Below are 20,493 nucleotides of genomic sequence, written 5' to 3' on the forward strand. Positions count from 1 at the left end.
GTATAAAAGCAGGGGCAGTTGGACGAAGACAGGAGCACTAACTGCCACCTGCCAGAGTTAACAGCCCTCAGCTCTCAAGAAAAAATCGTTGGCTCTCACAGACCCCTCTAAGATTTAAAGAAAGTGGAATCTGAAAAAATAAAGGTACCTATGGCACAATTAGTTAACATTCCTGACAGAAGAATAAATAGAGAAGGCACACCGCATTCCAGAAGACATGTAATCTGGCTGTAATTTAGAGAGACTAAATTCTATTTCTAAATTTCATCTTAATTAAATGGGACTTATATTTATTGGAACGGCATACTGTTAGAATTTGATTTTATTAGGCAATAGTTATTAGTTAGAAGGGATTTATTGGGATTGTTAATAGTTTAGGTAATTTGTTCACTGTTAGAGTTAGCTAAATACATTAACGCTTGTTGACTGTAAAGTAAGTGTCAGGGATTTTTTTTATTTTATCAATGTGGTGCCACAGTGGTTGTGAGAGGTTAGCCATTGTCAGATGCCAATGTCTGTGACAAGGAGTGCATTCAGTTGTTGCCCATGGGCCATACCCTGACATGTTGTTTGCTCCTGGGTGTCAAGGAAGTCCTATGGAATACGTGATGAGCTAAAGGTACCTGTTCAAAGTTGCATGTCGAGATTTCTCACACATCTATCTTGTTTGGCATGTTGGGTAAGATAGGAAACTGAATATTCATGAACCATGAGGGATTATGAACAAGGTGTTTGTCATGCTATAATTTTCTTTAATTAACAATTGCCACTGTGCAGTGAGAAACTTAGCTTGCTGCTGAGCAAAAGTGTATAAGGTGGTGTGAGATGCTCCTGACATAGTCAGCTCTGCCGATGCTAGAGTCAGAGATAATGCAGTGTGGAGCTGGAGGAACACAATAGGCCAGGCAGCAGCAGAGGAGCAGGAAAGCTAACATTTCAGATCGGGACACTTCTTCAGAAATGGGGGCCTAATGCTCCTGATGTTGACATAGGCTTACTGAAATTCCTGTCCAACCCCAAAACTCCCTGCATAGCCCAAATTACTTACACCATTATAAGATTCGATCCTAAGTTTCTCTGAATGAACAGGCCTGGCTTTTTAATCTTATATGAACACACCTGGATTATTTTTGCTGTTCCTCTTTCATCACCACAGTGGATATTGGAATACAATATCACAGCAGGACTCTACAGCATGTCGTGGCCATCCTCTCTGTGCTGTCAAGGCAGATTTTCCACAGAGCCCAGAAAACCTGCCATAAGTATAAAAATGATCAATTTTACAAAGCCAGCTGGGTGGTATGAGTCAGAACCTGTCCCATGTTGAAATTGCACTCAACTCATGAAAGAAGCACGCATCAATCGTTTTCTTCAACTATTAAGGAGCAATCTTATATCTCTATTAATTTCCTTCCATTAACATTCTCTATAGTCAAGAGATAATAAAACTAATGTTGAAGTTTTTACCACTGAATAAAATCTCAAGATCTGCCATTTTACTTCTGACAGTCTTCCCAGTAGTTTGATAACACAACGATGAATTATAAGACAACAGATGGCAAAATCATTTATGCCCAGAATTTTCAACTATCCGCATTCCTTTCCCTCCTTCTATGAGCTTATCTGTTTTTCAATAGACCTTTACTTTCCCGTATATCCTATCCTTTTCCCCCGTCTGTCAAAATACTCATTAATATATCCAATCTATTTCTCCCTATGGAAGCCAGCATGTAGCACTGAAAGTAATCTCAAAGACTTGTTCTTTAATTTTCCACCACCATCACAAATTCAGTCCATGAGACGTCTATACTACTTTTTTCATCTGTTGACTCCTGCCTGAGTCATCTTTTCTGCTGTTGTTTCTCACATTTTAACAGTATTCATACATTCTGTTAACTCCCTTGTGCTTATTCTTAGGGGGCAACTCACTTTTGAGTGCCAGCTTGAAAATCTGCCAGGGTGATCAACTCATCTTGAACCACTGCCGTACTTATCAAATTGCTAAATGACATTCTCTGAGGCTGTGACAAAGATGGACTATTCTTCCTTGATTTTCTTGCCACTTCTGCAAATTTTCACAGGGGTAGCCATGACATTCTCTTCTAATGGTCAGCTACATAGGACAGACTTGTTGGATTGTTAACTATTTAACTGTAATCGAAGTGTCAACTGAAATAGCCTCTCTGTCTGTTTCTGATGTAACATCAGAGCTACGCTCCTGTGAGGGAGGTTTTATTAAACATAACTGCGTACAAGGAATGATAAGAAAGGATGTCTTCTGGAACCCAGACTTAACATTGGTCCTGAATACCTCTGACTGACTAGAATGACATTGAAGTGAAGAAAGCGTGGCATAGTTTTGATGCAGAAAGTTAAATTTTTAGGCTTCTGTAACATATAAACCTGGCAGGAATTTAGTGAAGCGTGACTCTTGGTGCAAGACTCAATGAACATGGATTTGAAAAGTAAGTCTTGGCCTACGACCATGCTAACCACTGGTGAGGCACTCTCTCTGTATACAAATATCAACTGTAAATATTAGCAAACCTTCCCTCAAAGGGTATGTGGCCAAGGCCTTCTGTTTTGGGCTCATAACCTTGTGATTGCCCCTGCATTAAAATAATGGCAGGAAATTACAGGTTGACAAGTAGTGAAATAGAAAACCCTAAGCTGTCTTTTTTATGTTACCTTTAAAACCGAGGCACAGGGCTAAAAATTAAAAGACATCAGTAATTCCCAACCCTTTTCTTTCTCTGTTATTCCTCCCAGCAGGGAATTATATATGCATCACAAAGAATTGTATGTGATTGGGGCACAAGGTGTTGTGAGAAGAGCTACAGCTAACTCTGATACTTGTCAGGGAACACCAGTTTATGGAAAAACCACTAATACTGGGAAACAAAGGTACTGGTCACAGTGAAGCTACGTTTTGAAGTGTACAATTTGAGCTGGATTGTTACGTTACAGTCACCGCCTTTAGTGGTTTTTCCTTTTTGGGTTTCATGACACAAAGTCCAGCAATTAGGACTGATATTTCAGGATGAATCTTCATTTTTCCCAGCCCGACCTACCGAATCTGTGAACTATATTTAGTGGAATAATTGCCTTGTTAAAAATGAAATTCTTCCTTTACTCTAATGATTGAACTCATGTGCACTTTAGCCTTTAACAATGAAAGGTTTGTTCACAAATCTGTCACTCTCTGACTAGGTATCTCTTCTCTCTTCCCTTTTGCCGATCACAGAGGCGCAGTCCAGTGAGTATCCCTTTATGTTGTGATTCATTTATTTAGAATGCTTCAATAGTTGTTCATTTTGAAATCATTTGGTTCATTGAGAGAGGGGGTTTTCAATTATAACGTGTTTGTTGCTTTGGAACGCAACTTACTTAGAGCTACTGTAGACTCAACAGAAATTAATGCTGTTTAGATTCTTCTCATGTACTACTAAAATGCATTGCCTGACAATGTTTAATTTTATATTGTTGCGTTAAAGAGTATGTATAATTTCTAAACACTTTAAAATGATAACTTTATTACACATGACTTAACCAATGGCCTGTAGTTCTTAAGGAGTTTAAACAAACAGTCACATAACTATATTGACAACAGATCTAATTTGGTATGACAAAAGTATCTTATTTAAGGATTTTTAATTGGAAGATGAGTTAGTGAATCTTTTGAGTTCTCATCCCTTTTCTCTGCAATTACCTTGCTACAACCTCTTGTTCATTTATAAGGCGAGAGGATTCTTTTCTGTTCATTAAAGTTCTTTTCATTTGTTCCCAGGACGTGAGCAATGCTGACAATGAACAATTATTGCTCATTTTAATTTCTCCAATGAACTGGTCATGAACCTTTACCTGAACAATTACAGCACTTGTTCAGAAGGAAAAAATGCCTGCAACGTACAATAGATACAATGTGAAATTGCCTCTTCTACATGGCCACCCAAAATCAGAATTACCACCTTGTGTCAGTGTGAGCCTTGAACATATAATTTATGATTTTAGTCTTTTGTTCTAAATCTTTTACATTATAAATTGGGCAAACCTTTGGTGAATCATAAAGGACTGCTGACTTGTTTAATGCAATACACAGAAAATCATTTTGAAATGTATTCTTATTGAGAGACAAAATCAAAAATGTTTTATATAGATTTTTGAACATTTCCTTTTTAATTTCTACCTGACTACATGTCCATAATAGCCTATGTTGAGCCTGAAAAATAGTTTTGACAGCCAGTCTAATTCTCCAGCTTATTCTGTATACATGATACACAAACCAAACTTCGAATCTTTATTCACCCCATATAACTTCTTTGCTTTTTGCTTCTTTTGTAATCTCTTCTCTCCTGAAAGTACACAAGTCAAATTCAATTAATCTTGCCAGGCAGAGGTACAATTTCAGTTTGAAGAATTGAGGAGAGTGGAGGCAATTCTGGAAATTAGAACAAGAATGAGATACAAAGCATAGCAAGGTTGATCAACTCACTAATCTTTCCCTTCTATCCCTCTCCCATCCCCCTCGCCAGTAAATCTCTACCTCTGCTGGTAGCTGTTGTACAAGGAGATTCATCAGTGAGATTCTAACCCTAACATAAACTGAAGTTTTGTTTCTGGGGTTCAAATTGCAATTTTAGTTCAAGTTTAAACTTAATCTGAGGGATTTTTTAAAAATTTCAGCCTCTTCTCCACAAACAGATAACCTTGTTGCTTCTATGGGCATATACATCTCCATCCCTGTTCCTAAGCCAAGTACCTATGCTTCTGTTGTCAGCAGACTGTCTTGTCCTCAGCCTGTACTACTGAATAGGGTAAGGGGTAAGAATCCAGGCCCACTGAAAAACTTGATGGTGCAAGTAATGTGAGAAGTAGATGTCCTAACATGTTTTCTATTCAACTGTAGATAGAAAAAGAAGTTGCATTTATACATCACCTATTATAATTTCAGGTTATTCAAGCCAATTAACTGGTTTGGCTCTGCTGTCACTCTTATGCTCTGTGTCTGTGTGTCTCTCTCTACTTCACCTGATAAAATAGCAGTGGTTTGAAAGCTTGTGATTTTAAATTAATTTGTTGGACTATAACCTGGTGTTGTGTGACTTCTGGCTTTGTCCACCTCAAACACTTGCATCTTCAAATCATGGTCACTGTTGTGACATAGGGAATGGAGCAATCAATTTCCATAAAGCATGATCCCTGCCCCCCTTGCCAAATAGCACACAAAAAATGGCCAAATAATCAGTTTTAGAAATGTTGACTGAGGGACAATTATTTGGTACCAAACAGCACTCCACTGCTCTTTATTGAATAGTGTCATGGGATTTTTTTACTCCTATTCCAGAAAAGGATTGAGGCCTCAGTTTAATATCTCAAGCAAGAAGTGGCAGATATGACAGGATAACATTCCCTTAATACTGCATTGAGTTGGCTGCGTAGATTATCCCTTAAAAGGACTCACAGGAGAAAAGCATATTACAATTGAGTCAAGGCTATTAAAAAGTACAGTAAAGGAAAGAAAGCACTTATTCAAAATTAAGAGGAAATTTCACCCCAGTTCCAAACCCAAATTCCTTCCGTCACAATGCAGGTGAAACCTGAAGAGTCTATACTACCACTGCTTCTACTCGGCTCTGTAATTGGCACAAGATTGTCATCGTATAGAGAGACCAGCCTGTCTTTGCTTTTATTTTTGTTAAATCCGAGAAGTTAATATATTTTCTATTTCTTTCCAGGCAATTATCAAACGGAACTTATCCAGTAAGTTGTTGTTATTATTGTCATTAATGAACCAAAGTGAAGGGTGACAGTGTAGCAGAAGTGTTACTGGTGAAGTAAAAAGCAAGGCTCTGTTGGTGATATTTGGTGATAAGGAGGCTTTCAGCTATGATTTCAAAAAAATCTGTAAATAAGAGGAAAGAATTACTGAGAGAGGTAAGCTCCTGAATGAATAAATTAGAAGTTGTAAAATCACCAATCCCAATGTCGACATTTGGAAATACAGAGAAGGGGATCAGCACATTGGATGCCATCTTGGCATCTTTAGGAGGACCAGAAGAAAGAAACGTCTAAAGGAACAGAGAGACGTAGGGTGCTGGTACATAATTCCTTGAAACTGGCATCACTGGTAGGCAGGGTGGTGAAGAAGGCATTTGGCACTTTTACCTTCATCAGCCAGAGCACGGAGTACAGGAGCTGGTATGTTACAGGTGTACAAGACATTGTAAAGGCCACATTTGGAGTACTCCATACAATTCTAGTCGCCCTGCTATAGGAAGGATGTTATTAAACTGGAAAGGGTGCAAAAACAGATTTATAAGGATGTTCCCAAGACTGACAGGCTTCATTTACAAAGAAAGGCTGGATAAGTTGGGAAATTTTCCCTAAAGCGTAAAAGGCTAAGCTGTTTAGAGGTTTACAAAATCATGAGGGGCATATATAAGGTGATTAGCCAAGATATTTTCCCCAGGGTAGATATGTCCAAAACTAGATGACATGTGTTTAAGGTGAGAGGGGAAAAGGAAGCTGAGGGCCAACTTTTTCGCACAGAGGGTGTACGTGTATGGATTGAGCTGCCAGAGGAAGTGGCAGAGCTGAGTACAATTGCAACAGTTAAAAGACATTTGGACAGGCACATGGAAAGGAAAAGTTTAGAGGGATATGAGCCAAACACAAAAAAATGGGACAACACAGTGTGGAGCTGGAGAGCACATTGGGCTAGGCAGCACCGGAGGAGTGGGAAAGCTGATGTTTCGGGTCAGGACCCTGAAGAAGGTCCCAACCCAAAATGTCAACTTTCCTGCTCCTCTGATGCTGCCTGGCCTGCTGTGCTTCTCAGCTTCACACTGTGTTTATCTCTGACTCAAGCACTGGCAGTTCTTACTATCTCTGAGAAAATGGGACGAGTTCTGTTTAGGAAAACTGGTCAGCATGAACAAGTTTGACCAAAGGGTCTCTTTCCATGCTGTATGTCACTATAATTGTATGGCTGTACAAGCAATGATTGTACTGGTATCGGCAATAAATTAGAAACAAACATTACAAAGGGAGAGAAGGATCAGCAAAATATGCTATCAATTAACAAGTTTCGATTTTCTTCATTATTTAGTGCTGTTTAAGACATTATTTGTGCATAAAAGCTTGCTTTTAAGTGAACACAGTCTGCCATGTATTGACATATTACAGAATTTAATTTTATCTTCTTTTCATATTACACAATGAGAAATTAATTATTTAATGTATGGCATCAAGGAGATTTGAATAATTAATACAGATAAGTTTTAAATCATTATGTTTTATTATTTATTCTAAATCCTTTGCATGGAGAAAATAAATTGTTGTTTGTGCAGGCGAAGAAATAGCTCGACCAAGACGGTCAACACCCACATCAGAAGTTGTCAGGTTGGTATAAATATTCATTCAATCTCCTGAATCTGTCTAGGAAGCGCTAGTGATAGAGCCGAGTATGTTTTCTTCCCCTATCATCATCCTGAAGATAGAATATTTTTTCCCATTGAATTAAAAACAGAAATTGCTAGAAATATTGAGCTGACCGTGCAGCATTCATGGAGTGTGCTGGATGAGGCATGATTTTTGCGTTGGAGGGGTAACAGCATTGACAAGAGTGTACCTTCATCAGCTTCCCAATATGATATTGTCGATTGTTTTCATAATGCCACCAATTATTTGGGACAGGATGGGCCCAATTCAGAAACCCCACATACTAGTAATAGGATATCATTGAGGCTATTTAATTGTTCAGCTGACATCAAATACTTTTGAGCACATTGAAGCTCAGCAGTAGTTTGAAAGGGATTGGCCGCACTTGGGGGAAAGCAGGGAAATCCTCATTGACAGGTAATCAGTACCCAATCATGGCATCCAACTTCAAGACAGATGGTGGTTGAAAATCATTCCTCTGCTAACCTTGTCTCCTGTCCCTCTCAGGTGAACTTTTACCTACAGCCCCCATTTCATCTCACTCACCTATGTCCAGTGATCCAGCATTGATTCACGACTAGGCCTTCGAATGTTGCCAGTGATAGTCTTTGTTCCCTGTGGTGCTGCTGGCTTTGGTATTCTGTTCTCAGGCTGGGATTTCACCCTGCTGGGGAGCTTGTCTGAATGGAAGGTCTAGCTCTAGACAGCTAAACACTTGAGGGCAAGAGGTTTTATTGAGTCTTCCCACAGAGGCAACATGAGGCAGTCACTAGTCTTCCAAGTGGGCACCAGCTGCTAGGTTTAATATCAGTCAGCATTTCAGATCACTGACATTTCATTAGACCATAAGATGTAGGGATAAATAGGCCATCATTAAATTTGTCACAATTTTAAATAAATTAAATATTCTTTTGCATTTTCTCAGTTTTTTTTATCCATTTAACAACTATGGCCAGAAAGGGAATAAAAGTCAGTACGCCCAGTATAACATAAAAGTTGATAGCCACGTTTCACCTCACTGAGTTTGCAACAAAACTTTGCCATCAAACCCAGGCAGGTTTAGTGCAGCGTATTCAAGCTTTTATCCCAGTACTCTTTGTGGAAATTTTAGGAACTGGGTATTTTGTCAACAAGTGTGTATTAGATGCCACAAAATTGAAGGTCATTTGTATTTTCAATCAATCTAATCAAACTTGGAAATGTTTTTATTTGTTGAAACTGAAGAACAAAAAAATGTGTGTGGTGCCCATGAGGCCACAACTTGTCACAGAGTCTTATCCCACTGCTAAGAAGATACTTTTGCTGTTGTGTGATCAGCACTAGTCAGCTTGCTCTCATATTAAATGTTTAGTGAGCCTATAAACAACAAAATATGTTGCGAATTATAGGAGCTAATCCCAAGAACAACATAAGTCAAATAGTGATTGCAATATTCCACCATTCCTCTTCAAGACTTTTCTTTTTCTTGCTACATTCAATCTCATTGCTTAAAATCCATAAAGGCATTAATGTTTTAAGTCTAGTTATTACTATTCATATTATTCAATCCCTACAACATGAAATGAATTGATTCAGAAAATGCTTTTGAGTATAAACTAACATCCAGTCAAAAGTTGACTTATAACTCAGAAATTGTGTCAAATGTGAGAAAGTACTTTTTTGATTTACAGCATAAGATAAAATAAATATGAAAATAATCAGTCCAATTTGCTGCTCTGATTAATATCCTTAGTACAATAATTGCAAAACATTTGGTTTGAAGCTTCCTACCTTAACGATTTTGCCTACTAATGATGCCCCTGCATATATGGCCATCAGACCTGCCTTTCTGTTCACGATGATAGTGTCTTGTTAGAGATAGGATTTAATGCTGTTCAAGCTTCTGACTTCCAATTTCAGAAATACACAGAATGCTCAAAACAGCCAAGTTTATCCAAGCTGCAAGTGAAAGATCCTTAGAACCAAAGGACTCGAGGATTATGTTTCATGTAATTTTGTATTTCTCTTTCCCCAATGCAGATGTCATGACAACTGCCCAATCTAGCACATAGTTTAATCACTGTATCAATCACAGAATTGTTACAGTGCAAAAGGAGGCCATTCAGTGGATTATCCCTGCACTGGCTCTTCAATCGAGCATCATTACCTAGTGTCGATGTCTTGCTTTTTCCCATATTCTTGGCACTATTCCTATCCAAATAATCATCCAAAGCTCTCTTGAATGCCTTAAATCTTGAGGTTATCATATGAACGTATCAATTCAGACCTAAGGCCATCAACCCTAGGTGCAATGAGTCTGAAGAGTCCTCAGGATAACATTTGAGCAGGGCACCATCTAGCCCTACGTTTGTCAACAAAAGATTAAGGAGAGGCAATAATTTTGTCTGACCAAGATGTAGTGATTCTCAGTTGCTTTTAAGTTCTTTTTTATTCACCTCTAATTATGTATTCCTTCTTTCTCATTTCTTTTTTCTCTTCTCCTAGTAGTAAAAAGGTGCCAGAGGATACTGCATCACTGATTCCACTCTTTGGCCCACCATTGGAGTCTGCTTTTGAAGGCATTACATCAGAAGGTACGTCACATACAATGCCGGAACCAATAATAAATGCATCTGCATGTGCAGGGTGTGATAATGTAAAGTACATTACGGCATGCCATATCTTCTTAACGCATAGCTCTTCATGCTTCTAGATTGCAAAAGAAAAACTTCAAATTTATAGTTCAGCTTTCACTTCCACCATGCAGAACAATTGGTTAATATTTGACATTTTTAGCTTGATATGTCCTTGTTGAAGTTTTATTTTATTTTGTATAATACAGACACATTTATCAGCACTGACTTCCACTGAGGGTACAAGGATAAAAAAAAGCTGCAAATTCTTGACAGCAATCATGAGAGAACATCTTTGAGGATGAGAAGTACAGCTTTCCAAATAAATTATAGATAAAGTCATGAAGACAAAGTTAAAATCAGAGCATGGGTGTGCAGAGCTTTGATTAGATGTGATTAGAGATATATACTTTTTTATACCTTATATGTTTTCAACTTATTGGTATTTTTGGACACGTAACTATGATATTCAAAACCTAGTTCCATCACAGAAAATAGTGCGGCTTATTACTTGCACAGCCCAAGGTTATTTATACAGAGGCGGAAATTGTGTGACCTCAAGAATGCAAGTTGAACATTCCAATGAGGGGTTTAAAAACTTAACATTTGTGTGACATCCAATACACCAAACAAATGGAGGAGTCACCAGCCTTTATCTAAGACACATGTTTGCCTTGCTGGTCAGTTATTTCTGAATGGTCTGGATGCTCCCACTTCCAAGATTTATGTTAAAACATTAGACATCGGTCCCTTGCTCAGTGATAAGGTTCTTCACCTGGGTAGCTAAGCACCAAAAAATTCAACAGATATGGGCATCTGGGTGACCAAGCCTGAGTAATCCCCTCAATGATCCAGCAAACTGCAGCAAGGCATTTGGTATAATTCTGGCTTCACAGCTGTGATCAAGACATCTTGCGACACACGACTTCTGGTGAACTGTAGATATTAGTTATAAAGTGTAAGGCTTATGCAGTGTAACTATGCCCTGTGTTAATTTGCTGGCTGACTTTGTCCATATCTTAAAGCTGTCATTGATCAACCTGAGATCTGGGGGCCATTCGAAGCCACTGACTCCGAAAGACAGTCATCTTTGTCGACTCGGTCATTCCCTATTGGAAGTAAGTCGATAGCAAACACATGCATTCTGCAACAAGATCATTCAAGTTCACAGAACAAGCATTTTAACTAAATGTGTAATTAAGCAATTATTAACATGAATGTACAAGTTACTGGTAAGTAATAGACACCAACAAAAGATGGCCCAGCTTGTCTTACAGTTAATTGAGTTGTTACTTAAAATTGCGATATATCCTTAATATCTCTTCAGTTTTTGTTTGCGGTAATTTTTCTTCAGTTCATGCTTTGGAATTGAACTACTCTTCAGAGACACATTGTTGATTGTTGATAGATAACATAAGCTCAATTGACGCAGCCTACAAACACATAATTCATCCTGAAAGTATAATGAAAGACACACTAACCCCAAGATATTCGAACAGATGAATGATTTTGAGTCCTTTATGAACAACTATGTAATAAGATTTGAAACATTTGCTCAATGGGGACAATTTAATTTTTCATTCTAACACAGTCAGCGTAGTAAGTGTGGAGCAGTTTGCTCCATCAATGTATCTCTGACTCAACAAAAGTTTGCCAATCTGCTCTAATGACATTTCCAACATTGCTGCTATATTTTTTGGGTTAATGCTGTAGCTTTTGGACATTGGTGTTTAACAACAGAAAGTTTTGTAGACCTGGTAACCGCCTTGCGGAACACCTACACTCGGTACGCACTAAACAAATGCACCTCCCAGTTGCGAATCATTTCAACTCCACCTCCCATTCCTTAGACAACGTGTCCATCTGGGCCAAATGCAGTGCTGCAATGATGCCACCTGAAGGTTGCAGGGACAGCACCTCATATTTCGCTTGGGAATCCTGCAGCCCAATGGTATCAATATAGACTTCACAAGCTTCAAAATCTCCCCTTCCCCTACCACATCCCAAAACCAGCCCAGCTCATCCCTGCCTCCCTAACCGGTCCTTCCTCCCACCTCAAGCCTCACCTCCATCTCCCATCGACTAACCTCATCCCACCCCCCACCGACCTGTCCATCCTCCCTGGACTGACCTCTGCCCTCCCTAATTCCCCACCTACATTCACCTTTACTGGCTCCATTCCCGCCTCTTTGACCTGCCTGTCTGCTTTCCACCTATCTTCTCCTTTATCCATCTTCTATCCACCTCCCCCTCTCTCCCTATATATTTCAAAACACTCTTCCCCTCCCCCATTTCTGAAGAAGGGTCCAGGCTCAAAACATCAGCGTTCCTGCTCCTCTGATGCTGTTTGGCCCGCTGTGTTCATCCAGCTCTACACCTTGTTATCGCAAGTTTTATAAGGTCTTTTTGACTGTGCGATTGAATTAAACTCAGGACCTAGAGCTGGCGATGGAACCAGAATCAATGATTTTGAGAGACTAATGTTCTTTGATGATCCATCCAAATAACTGGAGCAACTGCAGAGCAGAATTTATTGCATTTTGTTTTAATGAGGAACTCATTCTTCATAGTTTACTGTCCAGAAGCATGATTATACCAAAGTTGCACCAGCCTAATTCTCCATTGGCATTGTGTTGGCTGTCACTGAAAAGTTTGTCTCTAACACTTAACCACCAGGGTGCCACAAGTACATTGACTTTTATCACCAATCTAAATAGAAAAGATGAAAAGTTGCATATTTAACAATCACAGGACACCCTAAAGCTCTAAATAGCCAGACATGTTTTGAGGGCTAGTCATAGTAGTAATGTAGGAAACAAAGTAGCATTTTGTGCTTGGCAACAAACTGAAACAGTTGATGGCCAGATCATTTTTATTGGTGATGTTTGAGGAATTCGACAGTAGTTTTTGGAGCCAGCAGATATACCTGTATCTGCTCACCAATCCCCTAGCAATGGTGTTGAGCCAAAAGTAGCCGTGCTTACAACTATCATGCAATAAACCTTCATGTTTTCTGAGAACAGTGTCTCTCCTCTCCAGACTACACAATAGTGTATCCTCTACCAATAATCACGAGACAGTCTCTAGACAAGGGAGGATTTGTGTCAGTGAACTGCCTCAAACAAAATTTATCCAATGCCACAAACTGGTAGAGGTAGCAAATAACTCAAGCTACCAGGAGCAGTCATCTGAGAAAATATCATATGCAGCAATTTTGCATACCCACAGTTAAGTTCTAAGATGTCACATGTACAGTTTTTGTAGAAAAGTCCTGTGAAGTCAGAATTCCTGATAACAGCCAGGAGCTTTCTGCGGATAGACAATTAAAATTCCACTCCCACCCCCTGACTGATGTTAGACATCCATCCCATGCTCGATTCCTGAACTGACTGACTAAGGAATAATCCCTTCCAACCCCACATCTCTTTACCCTCATCCCCTTTTCCTCAGTACAACATCTGGGAACTAAGCATTTTTCAGAAGCTACAGTGACAAATATGGAGGCCTAAGTATTATGTAATTGCAGTACACTTCATGTCATTAAATGAATGAGTGCATTTGAGAAGAAAAAAAAGTAAATGCGAGATGCATTTTGGAAGATCCATTTCAAGAGTGAACTATACGGTAAATGGAAAAGCCCTGGGGAAAATTGATGCACAGAGAGATCTGGATGTTCAGGTCTATTGTGCCCTGAAGGTAGCAATGCAGATCGATAGAGACATGAAGAAGGCATACGGCATGCTTTCATTCATCGGATGGGGTATTGAGTACAAGAGTTGGCAGGTCATGTTACAGTTGTATAAGACTTTGGTTCGACCACATCTGGAAAACTGCGTATAGCTCTGGTCACCACATTACCAAAAGGATGTAGATGCTTTGGAAAGGGTGCAGAGGAGTTCACCAGGATGTTGCCTGGTATGGAGGGCGCCAGATATGAAGAAATGTTGAGTAGATTAGGATTATTTACATTAGAAAGACGGAGGTTGAGGGGGGAGATAATGGGAAATGCAGATGCTGGAGAATCCAAGATAACTAAGTGTGAAGCTGGATGAACACAGCAGGCCAAGCAGCATCTCAGGAGCCTGGTTTGCTTCAAGACATGAGGTTGAGGGTGACCTGATTGAGGTCTACGAAACCATGAGAGGTATAGACCGGGTGGATAGCAAGAAGCTTTTTCCCAGGGTGGGGGACTCAATTGCTAGGGGTCGCAATTTCAAGGTGAGAGGGGAAAAGTTTAATGGAGATATGCATGGAAAGTGCTATATGCAGAAGGTGGTGGGTGCCTGGAACGCATTGCCAGTGGAGGTGGTAGAGGCAGGCACGATAGCGTCATTTAAGATGTATCTAGAGAGGTACATGAAAGGGCAGGGAGCAGAGGGATACAGATCCTTGGAAAATAGGTGACAGGTTTAGATAGAGGTTCCAGATCGGTGCAGGCTTGGAGGGCTGAAGGGCCTGTTCCTGTGCTGTAATTTTCTTTGTTCTTTGAGATAGTACCAGCCCTGAATTTGGAAGAAGCATCTGATTTCTTTGCACTGCCTTACAGCTTCAAGCCCTGAATTTGAAACAGACTGTCTTTATGCAGTTGATGATCATTGATCACTCCACAGGGAATTAATCGAGCACTTACTTGGCCTGTACAACAGTTTCACACACCGGAAAGTGCATTTACCAACTAAAAGAGAAACATTTCTCATTTAGTTTTTTCTACGTTTCCACTTATCTCTTCCAAAAAAGGAAATCTACATTTAAGTGTCAAGATAAGCTGAAATTTGTGGCTTCAAGTCTCACTCCAGGATTTGAATACGTAGTGTATGCTGATTCTTCTGTGTGGGTCTGAGAGGATACTGTTATGTTAAGAGGTGGTGTATTACGAATGAGACATTTAGCTCAGACTCTACCTGCCCGTAAAATATTTTGTGCCACTTTATTGAAGTAAGAAGGGATCTCTCTTTCTGCTGTTTATTTGTTTACAATGTTCAAAATTAGCTCAATACAATACAATCGTGACGACTTCAAAATTGATGAAACATACCGAAATCCTACAAATTATTTCCCCACTTCATCTCAGCTTTGTCATTGATTTCCTATTGCAAAAGTCATTTTTTTAAAAAAATTAGTTATAAATATCATTACTCTTTTATGTTTGAATAATGTAAAACTCAACAAATAATATTCTCACTTTTGTTCTAATTTCTATAGAGACTGATAGGTTTTAGAAAGATACATGAATTCCAGGGAACATCTGAAAGGATCACATAAGATTTCAAATTTTAAGACTTTTATTGTATTTAACAAAAAGCAACATTTTTTAGTATCTTTATATGGATATAAAACCCATGTTATTAATACAACTTGGGTGATGGGCTTTGAGAAGGAAGAGTCCACAACAAGTCATTACAGTTTTTATAAGTAATTCCAAATTTAATCCACATAATTTTTAAGCCATATGGCTTTTAACATGTCCAAAGTCATATGCCACAGTTGTACTTAATCTCTAAATAGATACTTTATTCCCCTGGAATCAGTCAAAAGATATTCTCCATTCCTGATTTTGTGTTTTCCTTTTTCTTTTCTAGCCAGGTAACTTTTAATCCAAAATGACTTTTATGGTGAGAGGTGCCATAAAGATTCCTCTTTCTAGTCAAAACTAAGCAAATCCAGCCTTAATTAAACCCTCTTTGAACTTGACCGCTCCAATCTGTGCTCCTACCTGACTTCTGGATGTTAAATGCTAAAGAGATCATTTTCTTTGCTTCACGTGCAGAAGCTGGCTCTCTCTCTCAGATACTTGAGGACTTTCTTGTCTCTGAGGGTTTCAGGAATATTTCAGAAAATCCCAATAATGACTTGTTGTGGACTCTTCCTTCTCAAAGCCCATCACCCAAGTTGTATTAATAACATGGGTTTTATATCCAAATAAAGATACTAATTAGCTATTTTCCAGATGCCTAACTCTGTTCATTTTCTTTGAAATTAAGTAAATGTTTTGAAGTATAACCTTCTAGGAAAACTGATATTCTTTACAGCTGCTTGTGAGACTTGGAGATTTTTAATTCATCCACAACTCAGAGCTCTTACCATTGCCTGCAGACATGAACATTTTGCACTTCCTGCCAGTAAAACAACCTGAGTCTTGCTTTCACCTTTAATTATCAAGCCACCAAAGCTTGTTGTTTGGTAGAATTCGGAGAAGGTCTTGTGACCTCATTCTTCCATTTTACTCAGAAGTTAAAGACACAGTACTAAAACATTATAACGTTGTAAATATTGTATTTGTAGCACTTTAATTTCACAATTTGCCTTTTTTCTTGTTTTCCATTGCAGCTCCCCCACCACTGCCCCCAAAACATGTCCCAGCCACACCACCTCGCACAGGATCACCATCAGCAGAAGGTTCAGGTAGGGATTTTTGGTTTAATGCTTCGTGGCACTTGAGTTTAATATAGCCAGCATGTTAATTATCTAGTGTGTGGCCTTCTCAATGGAACAGACTTATGAGGAGCATAAATTGGCACTATAGACGAGTTGGCTGAATGGTCTGTTTGTGCTCTAGATTTAATTCAACTGTAAAGAGACGCAAATTAACCTGCAACACATGGAGAAATACTACTCATTTTTAAGTGACCTTTTTTCAGCCTTTTTATACATCTCTCAGTTCACACGTATGTTACTACTTTCCAAATTGTATAGTATTTAGTCTAGGTGATTCGATTGCTGCATCTTAATTCCACTCTGAACATGTTTCAAAAAAAACGTAATTTGAAGATAACCCCAGCGTAGTCGACCAACAAGTGGATCACTTAGGCCAGGTTTCTTTTTTTGGACTAAGTCCAAAAAGCAGAAGGGATTCCTAGAGAGAAACCTGGGAGTTACAAAGGCAGGAGCATATTTTGGATCAATCTGCAATGAAGCTGTCTATTGGGTGCCATTGGGCTTTCTGCTAAATTTATGATCCTGGACCAAGAACTTCCAGCTGTCAAGAGCTGCTAGCCATTCCTGGGCCACAGAGCTCGAGAAATTGGCAGAGCCATGGTGTAGGCCACGGTAGCTGCTGTAACAACTCCAGCCCTTACCAGGTTCTCAGGAAGAAAGATCTTCTGGGAGCTAAGTGCATTTTGAGGGATGGGCATTTTCAGGGAGTATATGACAGGGAAAGGAAAGCCACAGGGACTTCCAGCATGCCCTTGCCCAGTCCCTCGATCCTGCAGCAATTAGTGCAGATCGAGGGACCCTCTAAGGACAAGCAGGTAAGGTGCTACATAGGATTCAACAGGCTCTTGGAAAGAGACAACACTCTAACAGTGTCCCTCTTACATATCTAATTCTCCCTTCTGGAAAGTACATGTGTGACTGTCGGATGAAGAAATGGCAGAATTAAGTGCTGACACTCACTCTTGTTGGCTCAGACATGAAAAAAGAAGTTGCTTGACCAAAGCATCAAAAGGGTAACCCACCAGGCCAATGTTTTCAGAAGAATGGGGAGGGAGTAGGAGAAAGTGGTGCAGAGTAGCAAAGCGTTGAGAAAAATGTATTTTCATCACTTTCTTTAAAAAATGTTTCAAGTCTGTTTCTTCGGTAATATTGAATTTTTCACGTTTTGACACTGATTGTATATATTCTTGAGTTTTGCTTTGTGTTTAATCTGTTGTCCTCTTGATTCCTGATTTTTTTAACTTTTTGAATTTTGAACTTAAGACCACACTATTCTGAAAGGCACCAAGTCAGACCTTGATGCAGCAACGCAGCAAGCTTTACCGAATTCAGCCCTTGGGACTATAGGGAGTGACCAGGGCAAAGCAGAGCCCCAGCCTGATAAACTGTTGTCTATCAGTGACCTGGATGATATTTTTGGCCCGGTTGTATCTCTCAGATCTGGACTTATCCTGTCGAAGAACAAGTGGATTGATTTCTCTGATCAACCTGCTAGCGATGAGGTCTCACCAGTGGCTTGGGGTGAAAACAAGTCCCTTGATGCCCCTCCAAGTGTTTCTGTGCCTCTAGACCATGACGGGAGTGAGAAAAAGAGTTCTGAGCAGGTTTTGGTCAAGAATGAAAAGAGCGAGTCATCCTCCTCCCTGAAAGAGCTGGCAATGGTGCAAAAGACCACACCCCCTCCCCCTCCACCTCCTACCTACAGAACAGTGGTATCTTCTCCAGGACCCAGTTCAGGCAGTGGCGTATCCAACAGCAGTGGTACGTGGTGTTAGGTTAAACACTGCATTAGCATGTCCACACTGGAGCCAGCCACCACTAAGAAGGCCCAAAGTCAGCAACATGAGTGGCTTCCTCCTGCTTTTGTCCTGTTGTATTTGTGCTGTTCCATTCTGTGCTGAGCTCTGCTTTTTTGTGTTCTTTTGAAGGAACGTGAGCCTGTAGTGACATTCCACGCACCCCTCCCCATAAAAGCTTCACCTCTAACCTTTTTACGAAACTGGCCGACAGGTTTTTACATTTTACATAGGATATTACACGTCCTGCAGTATCTTCCCACACAGCAACACATCAAGGAATTAAGATTTCAGTTCAGGACTGACTGGTCCATTGTACAAGATGTGACAGTTTAAAAGATCCTTTCAAAATCTAGTTTTAGATTCGGTGGAATTTTAATCTCTCAAAAGTATATTGACTAAACATATGCCTCTGAATAGGACTTAGGACTACATGTGAGGTCAGAAATGGGCCCCTTTTCTTCAAACCATCCCCATTATTATGTTGTTGATGCAGCAACAGAGCAGAAAGGCTGATATAGGGACCTGAAAACTTGAGTTCTTTTCTCCCCTCTTCGCGAGTCGCTAAGTCCTTTGGACAGTTAGCCAAAAATGGTCATGGTTTCTGCTGTTCCTACTGCAGCTCTCTGGGTTTACAGAGTCACACCCTGGATGTAATCAGAGATACAAAACTCATAACTTTCTAATGATAATGAAACGCTAATGTGTCATTTTCACTTGATTGCTGTCAGTGATATATTATCTATATAAATAGAACGTCAGAACCATAATAAGATTGAACTTCCCTGACAGTGGTTAATTGACATGGCTCTGAATCATTGTGTTGAGAGGATCCCAGTTTTAACTCTGGCCTGTGTTGCTTTCATTGACTGTGGTGAAGGACTGAATGCTACAATGACAGTGCCACCAACACAAATAATTTAATCACGAGTCCAGTGATTTGTAGTTTTCATTTTCAAGTGAATGTGCTTGAGACAGGAAATTTGATGTAAATTCCCAGCATGAAGGATGAGTAAATCATGAATATTGGCAATGCTACAGATTTCACCTCTTCAAAACAACTTGCTGTCAGCCAATTTCCATTACCTCCCTCAGACTGTCCTGTTGTGTAATTAGATCAGATCTATGTCTTGCTGAGCGCACTTTTTCTTCATTGGTTTATAACCATAACGGGAGTTTATGGTTATATGGCTTTTTTTATGCTGATGTTGCAGCTTCCATCAATACTTTATTTGTTTGTACATCAATCTCCTTTCGCAAATGTAGATGATGGGGATGGGAATGAATATGTACACTCACTTTGTAAGGAATTGTATTGCCTGATGTCATACTTGATCACACAGACTACTAAAATCTACATTGATCTATGCTGCTTTGACTGATCACGGTTAGGATATTAAAATTGTCTTTGGTAAACCTTGCACTGGGAGGAGAAAATTCAGTTCCAGTTCTTACCGATCTATCCTGGGAATTCTAATGATCAATGGGTGTAACTGGCCCGTAGTGCAACCAGGTGCTATGGAATAGACTATTCCTTGTACACAGACCCAATTTTGTCTTTCATTGACTTGAGAGGAAATAAATATCAGGCTAACTTGTATGACAAGTGGCTAAGTTGATGTTACACATTTTGTGCCATTGCTGATGTTAACATTCACACTCCAACTCGTGGATATTAGACTCAGCCATGGCGTCTACATTCTGCCAATACTTGCTGTTTAACCTCATATATGAAGAACAGCAAGAATCAGCACATCAGAAGAGGAAGATATAAATATACATTTAAAATCCAGAAGTATATTGTCCTTGCAGTAAAATGACCATTAATATGAGCTATGCTTTAGAGAGGACACCCATCATTTTTGAAAGCAAATCAAACACAAAGAACATAGAAACAGGAGTAAACCATTTGATTTCTGTAGCCCCTTCTACTATTCACCTGGCCAAGCTGTCAGCAAACTTCATTTCGTATACCCACCTTTTTGGCGGATTCCGCCAATTTCGTTAACTAACAAAAATCTATCCATTTAAGTCTTAAAATTAATAATTGATTTAGGATCTAGCGGAACAGAGTTCAAAAATTCTATCACCCTTTACACAAAAACTTGTTTCCTAATTTCACCTTTGAAAGGTCAGTCTAATTCTTTGATCGTGGCATCTAGTTCCAGTTACAATTATTCCCTATCTGCACTATCTGCACTCTTTAATAT

General features: G+C 39.4%; 1 protein-coding gene across 10 annotated transcripts in view; it reads left to right on the forward strand.

The window, feature by feature from the left end:
• Positions 1–20,493, forward strand: part of sgip1a (SH3GL interacting endocytic adaptor 1a) — a 248,344-nt gene that overhangs the window by 158,428 nt on the left and 69,423 nt on the right. For 5 of the 10 annotated variants that reach the window (XM_059647869.1, XM_059647871.1, XM_059647872.1 and 2 more), the window contains exons 8-14: positions 3,245–3,256; positions 5,736–5,760; positions 7,350–7,401; positions 9,925–10,013; positions 11,078–11,170; positions 16,380–16,454; positions 17,751–18,248. In XM_059647869.1, the coding sequence (XP_059503852.1) occupies positions 3,245–3,256; positions 5,736–5,760; positions 7,350–7,401; positions 9,925–10,013; positions 11,078–11,170; positions 16,380–16,454; positions 17,751–18,248 (844 nt within the window). The remainder of the gene's footprint in view (positions 1–3,244; positions 3,257–5,735; positions 5,761–7,349; positions 7,402–9,924; positions 10,014–11,077; positions 11,171–16,379; positions 16,455–17,750; positions 18,249–20,493) is intronic. The other 5 variants (XM_059647870.1, XM_059647878.1, XM_059647876.1 and 2 more) reach the window with 3 other exon arrangements.

The sequence above is a fragment of the Stegostoma tigrinum genome, chromosome 8 (genome assembly GCF_030684315.1).
Source record: "Stegostoma tigrinum isolate sSteTig4 chromosome 8, sSteTig4.hap1, whole genome shotgun sequence".
Classification (NCBI taxonomy): Eukaryota; Metazoa; Chordata; class Chondrichthyes; order Orectolobiformes; family Stegostomatidae; genus Stegostoma; species Stegostoma tigrinum.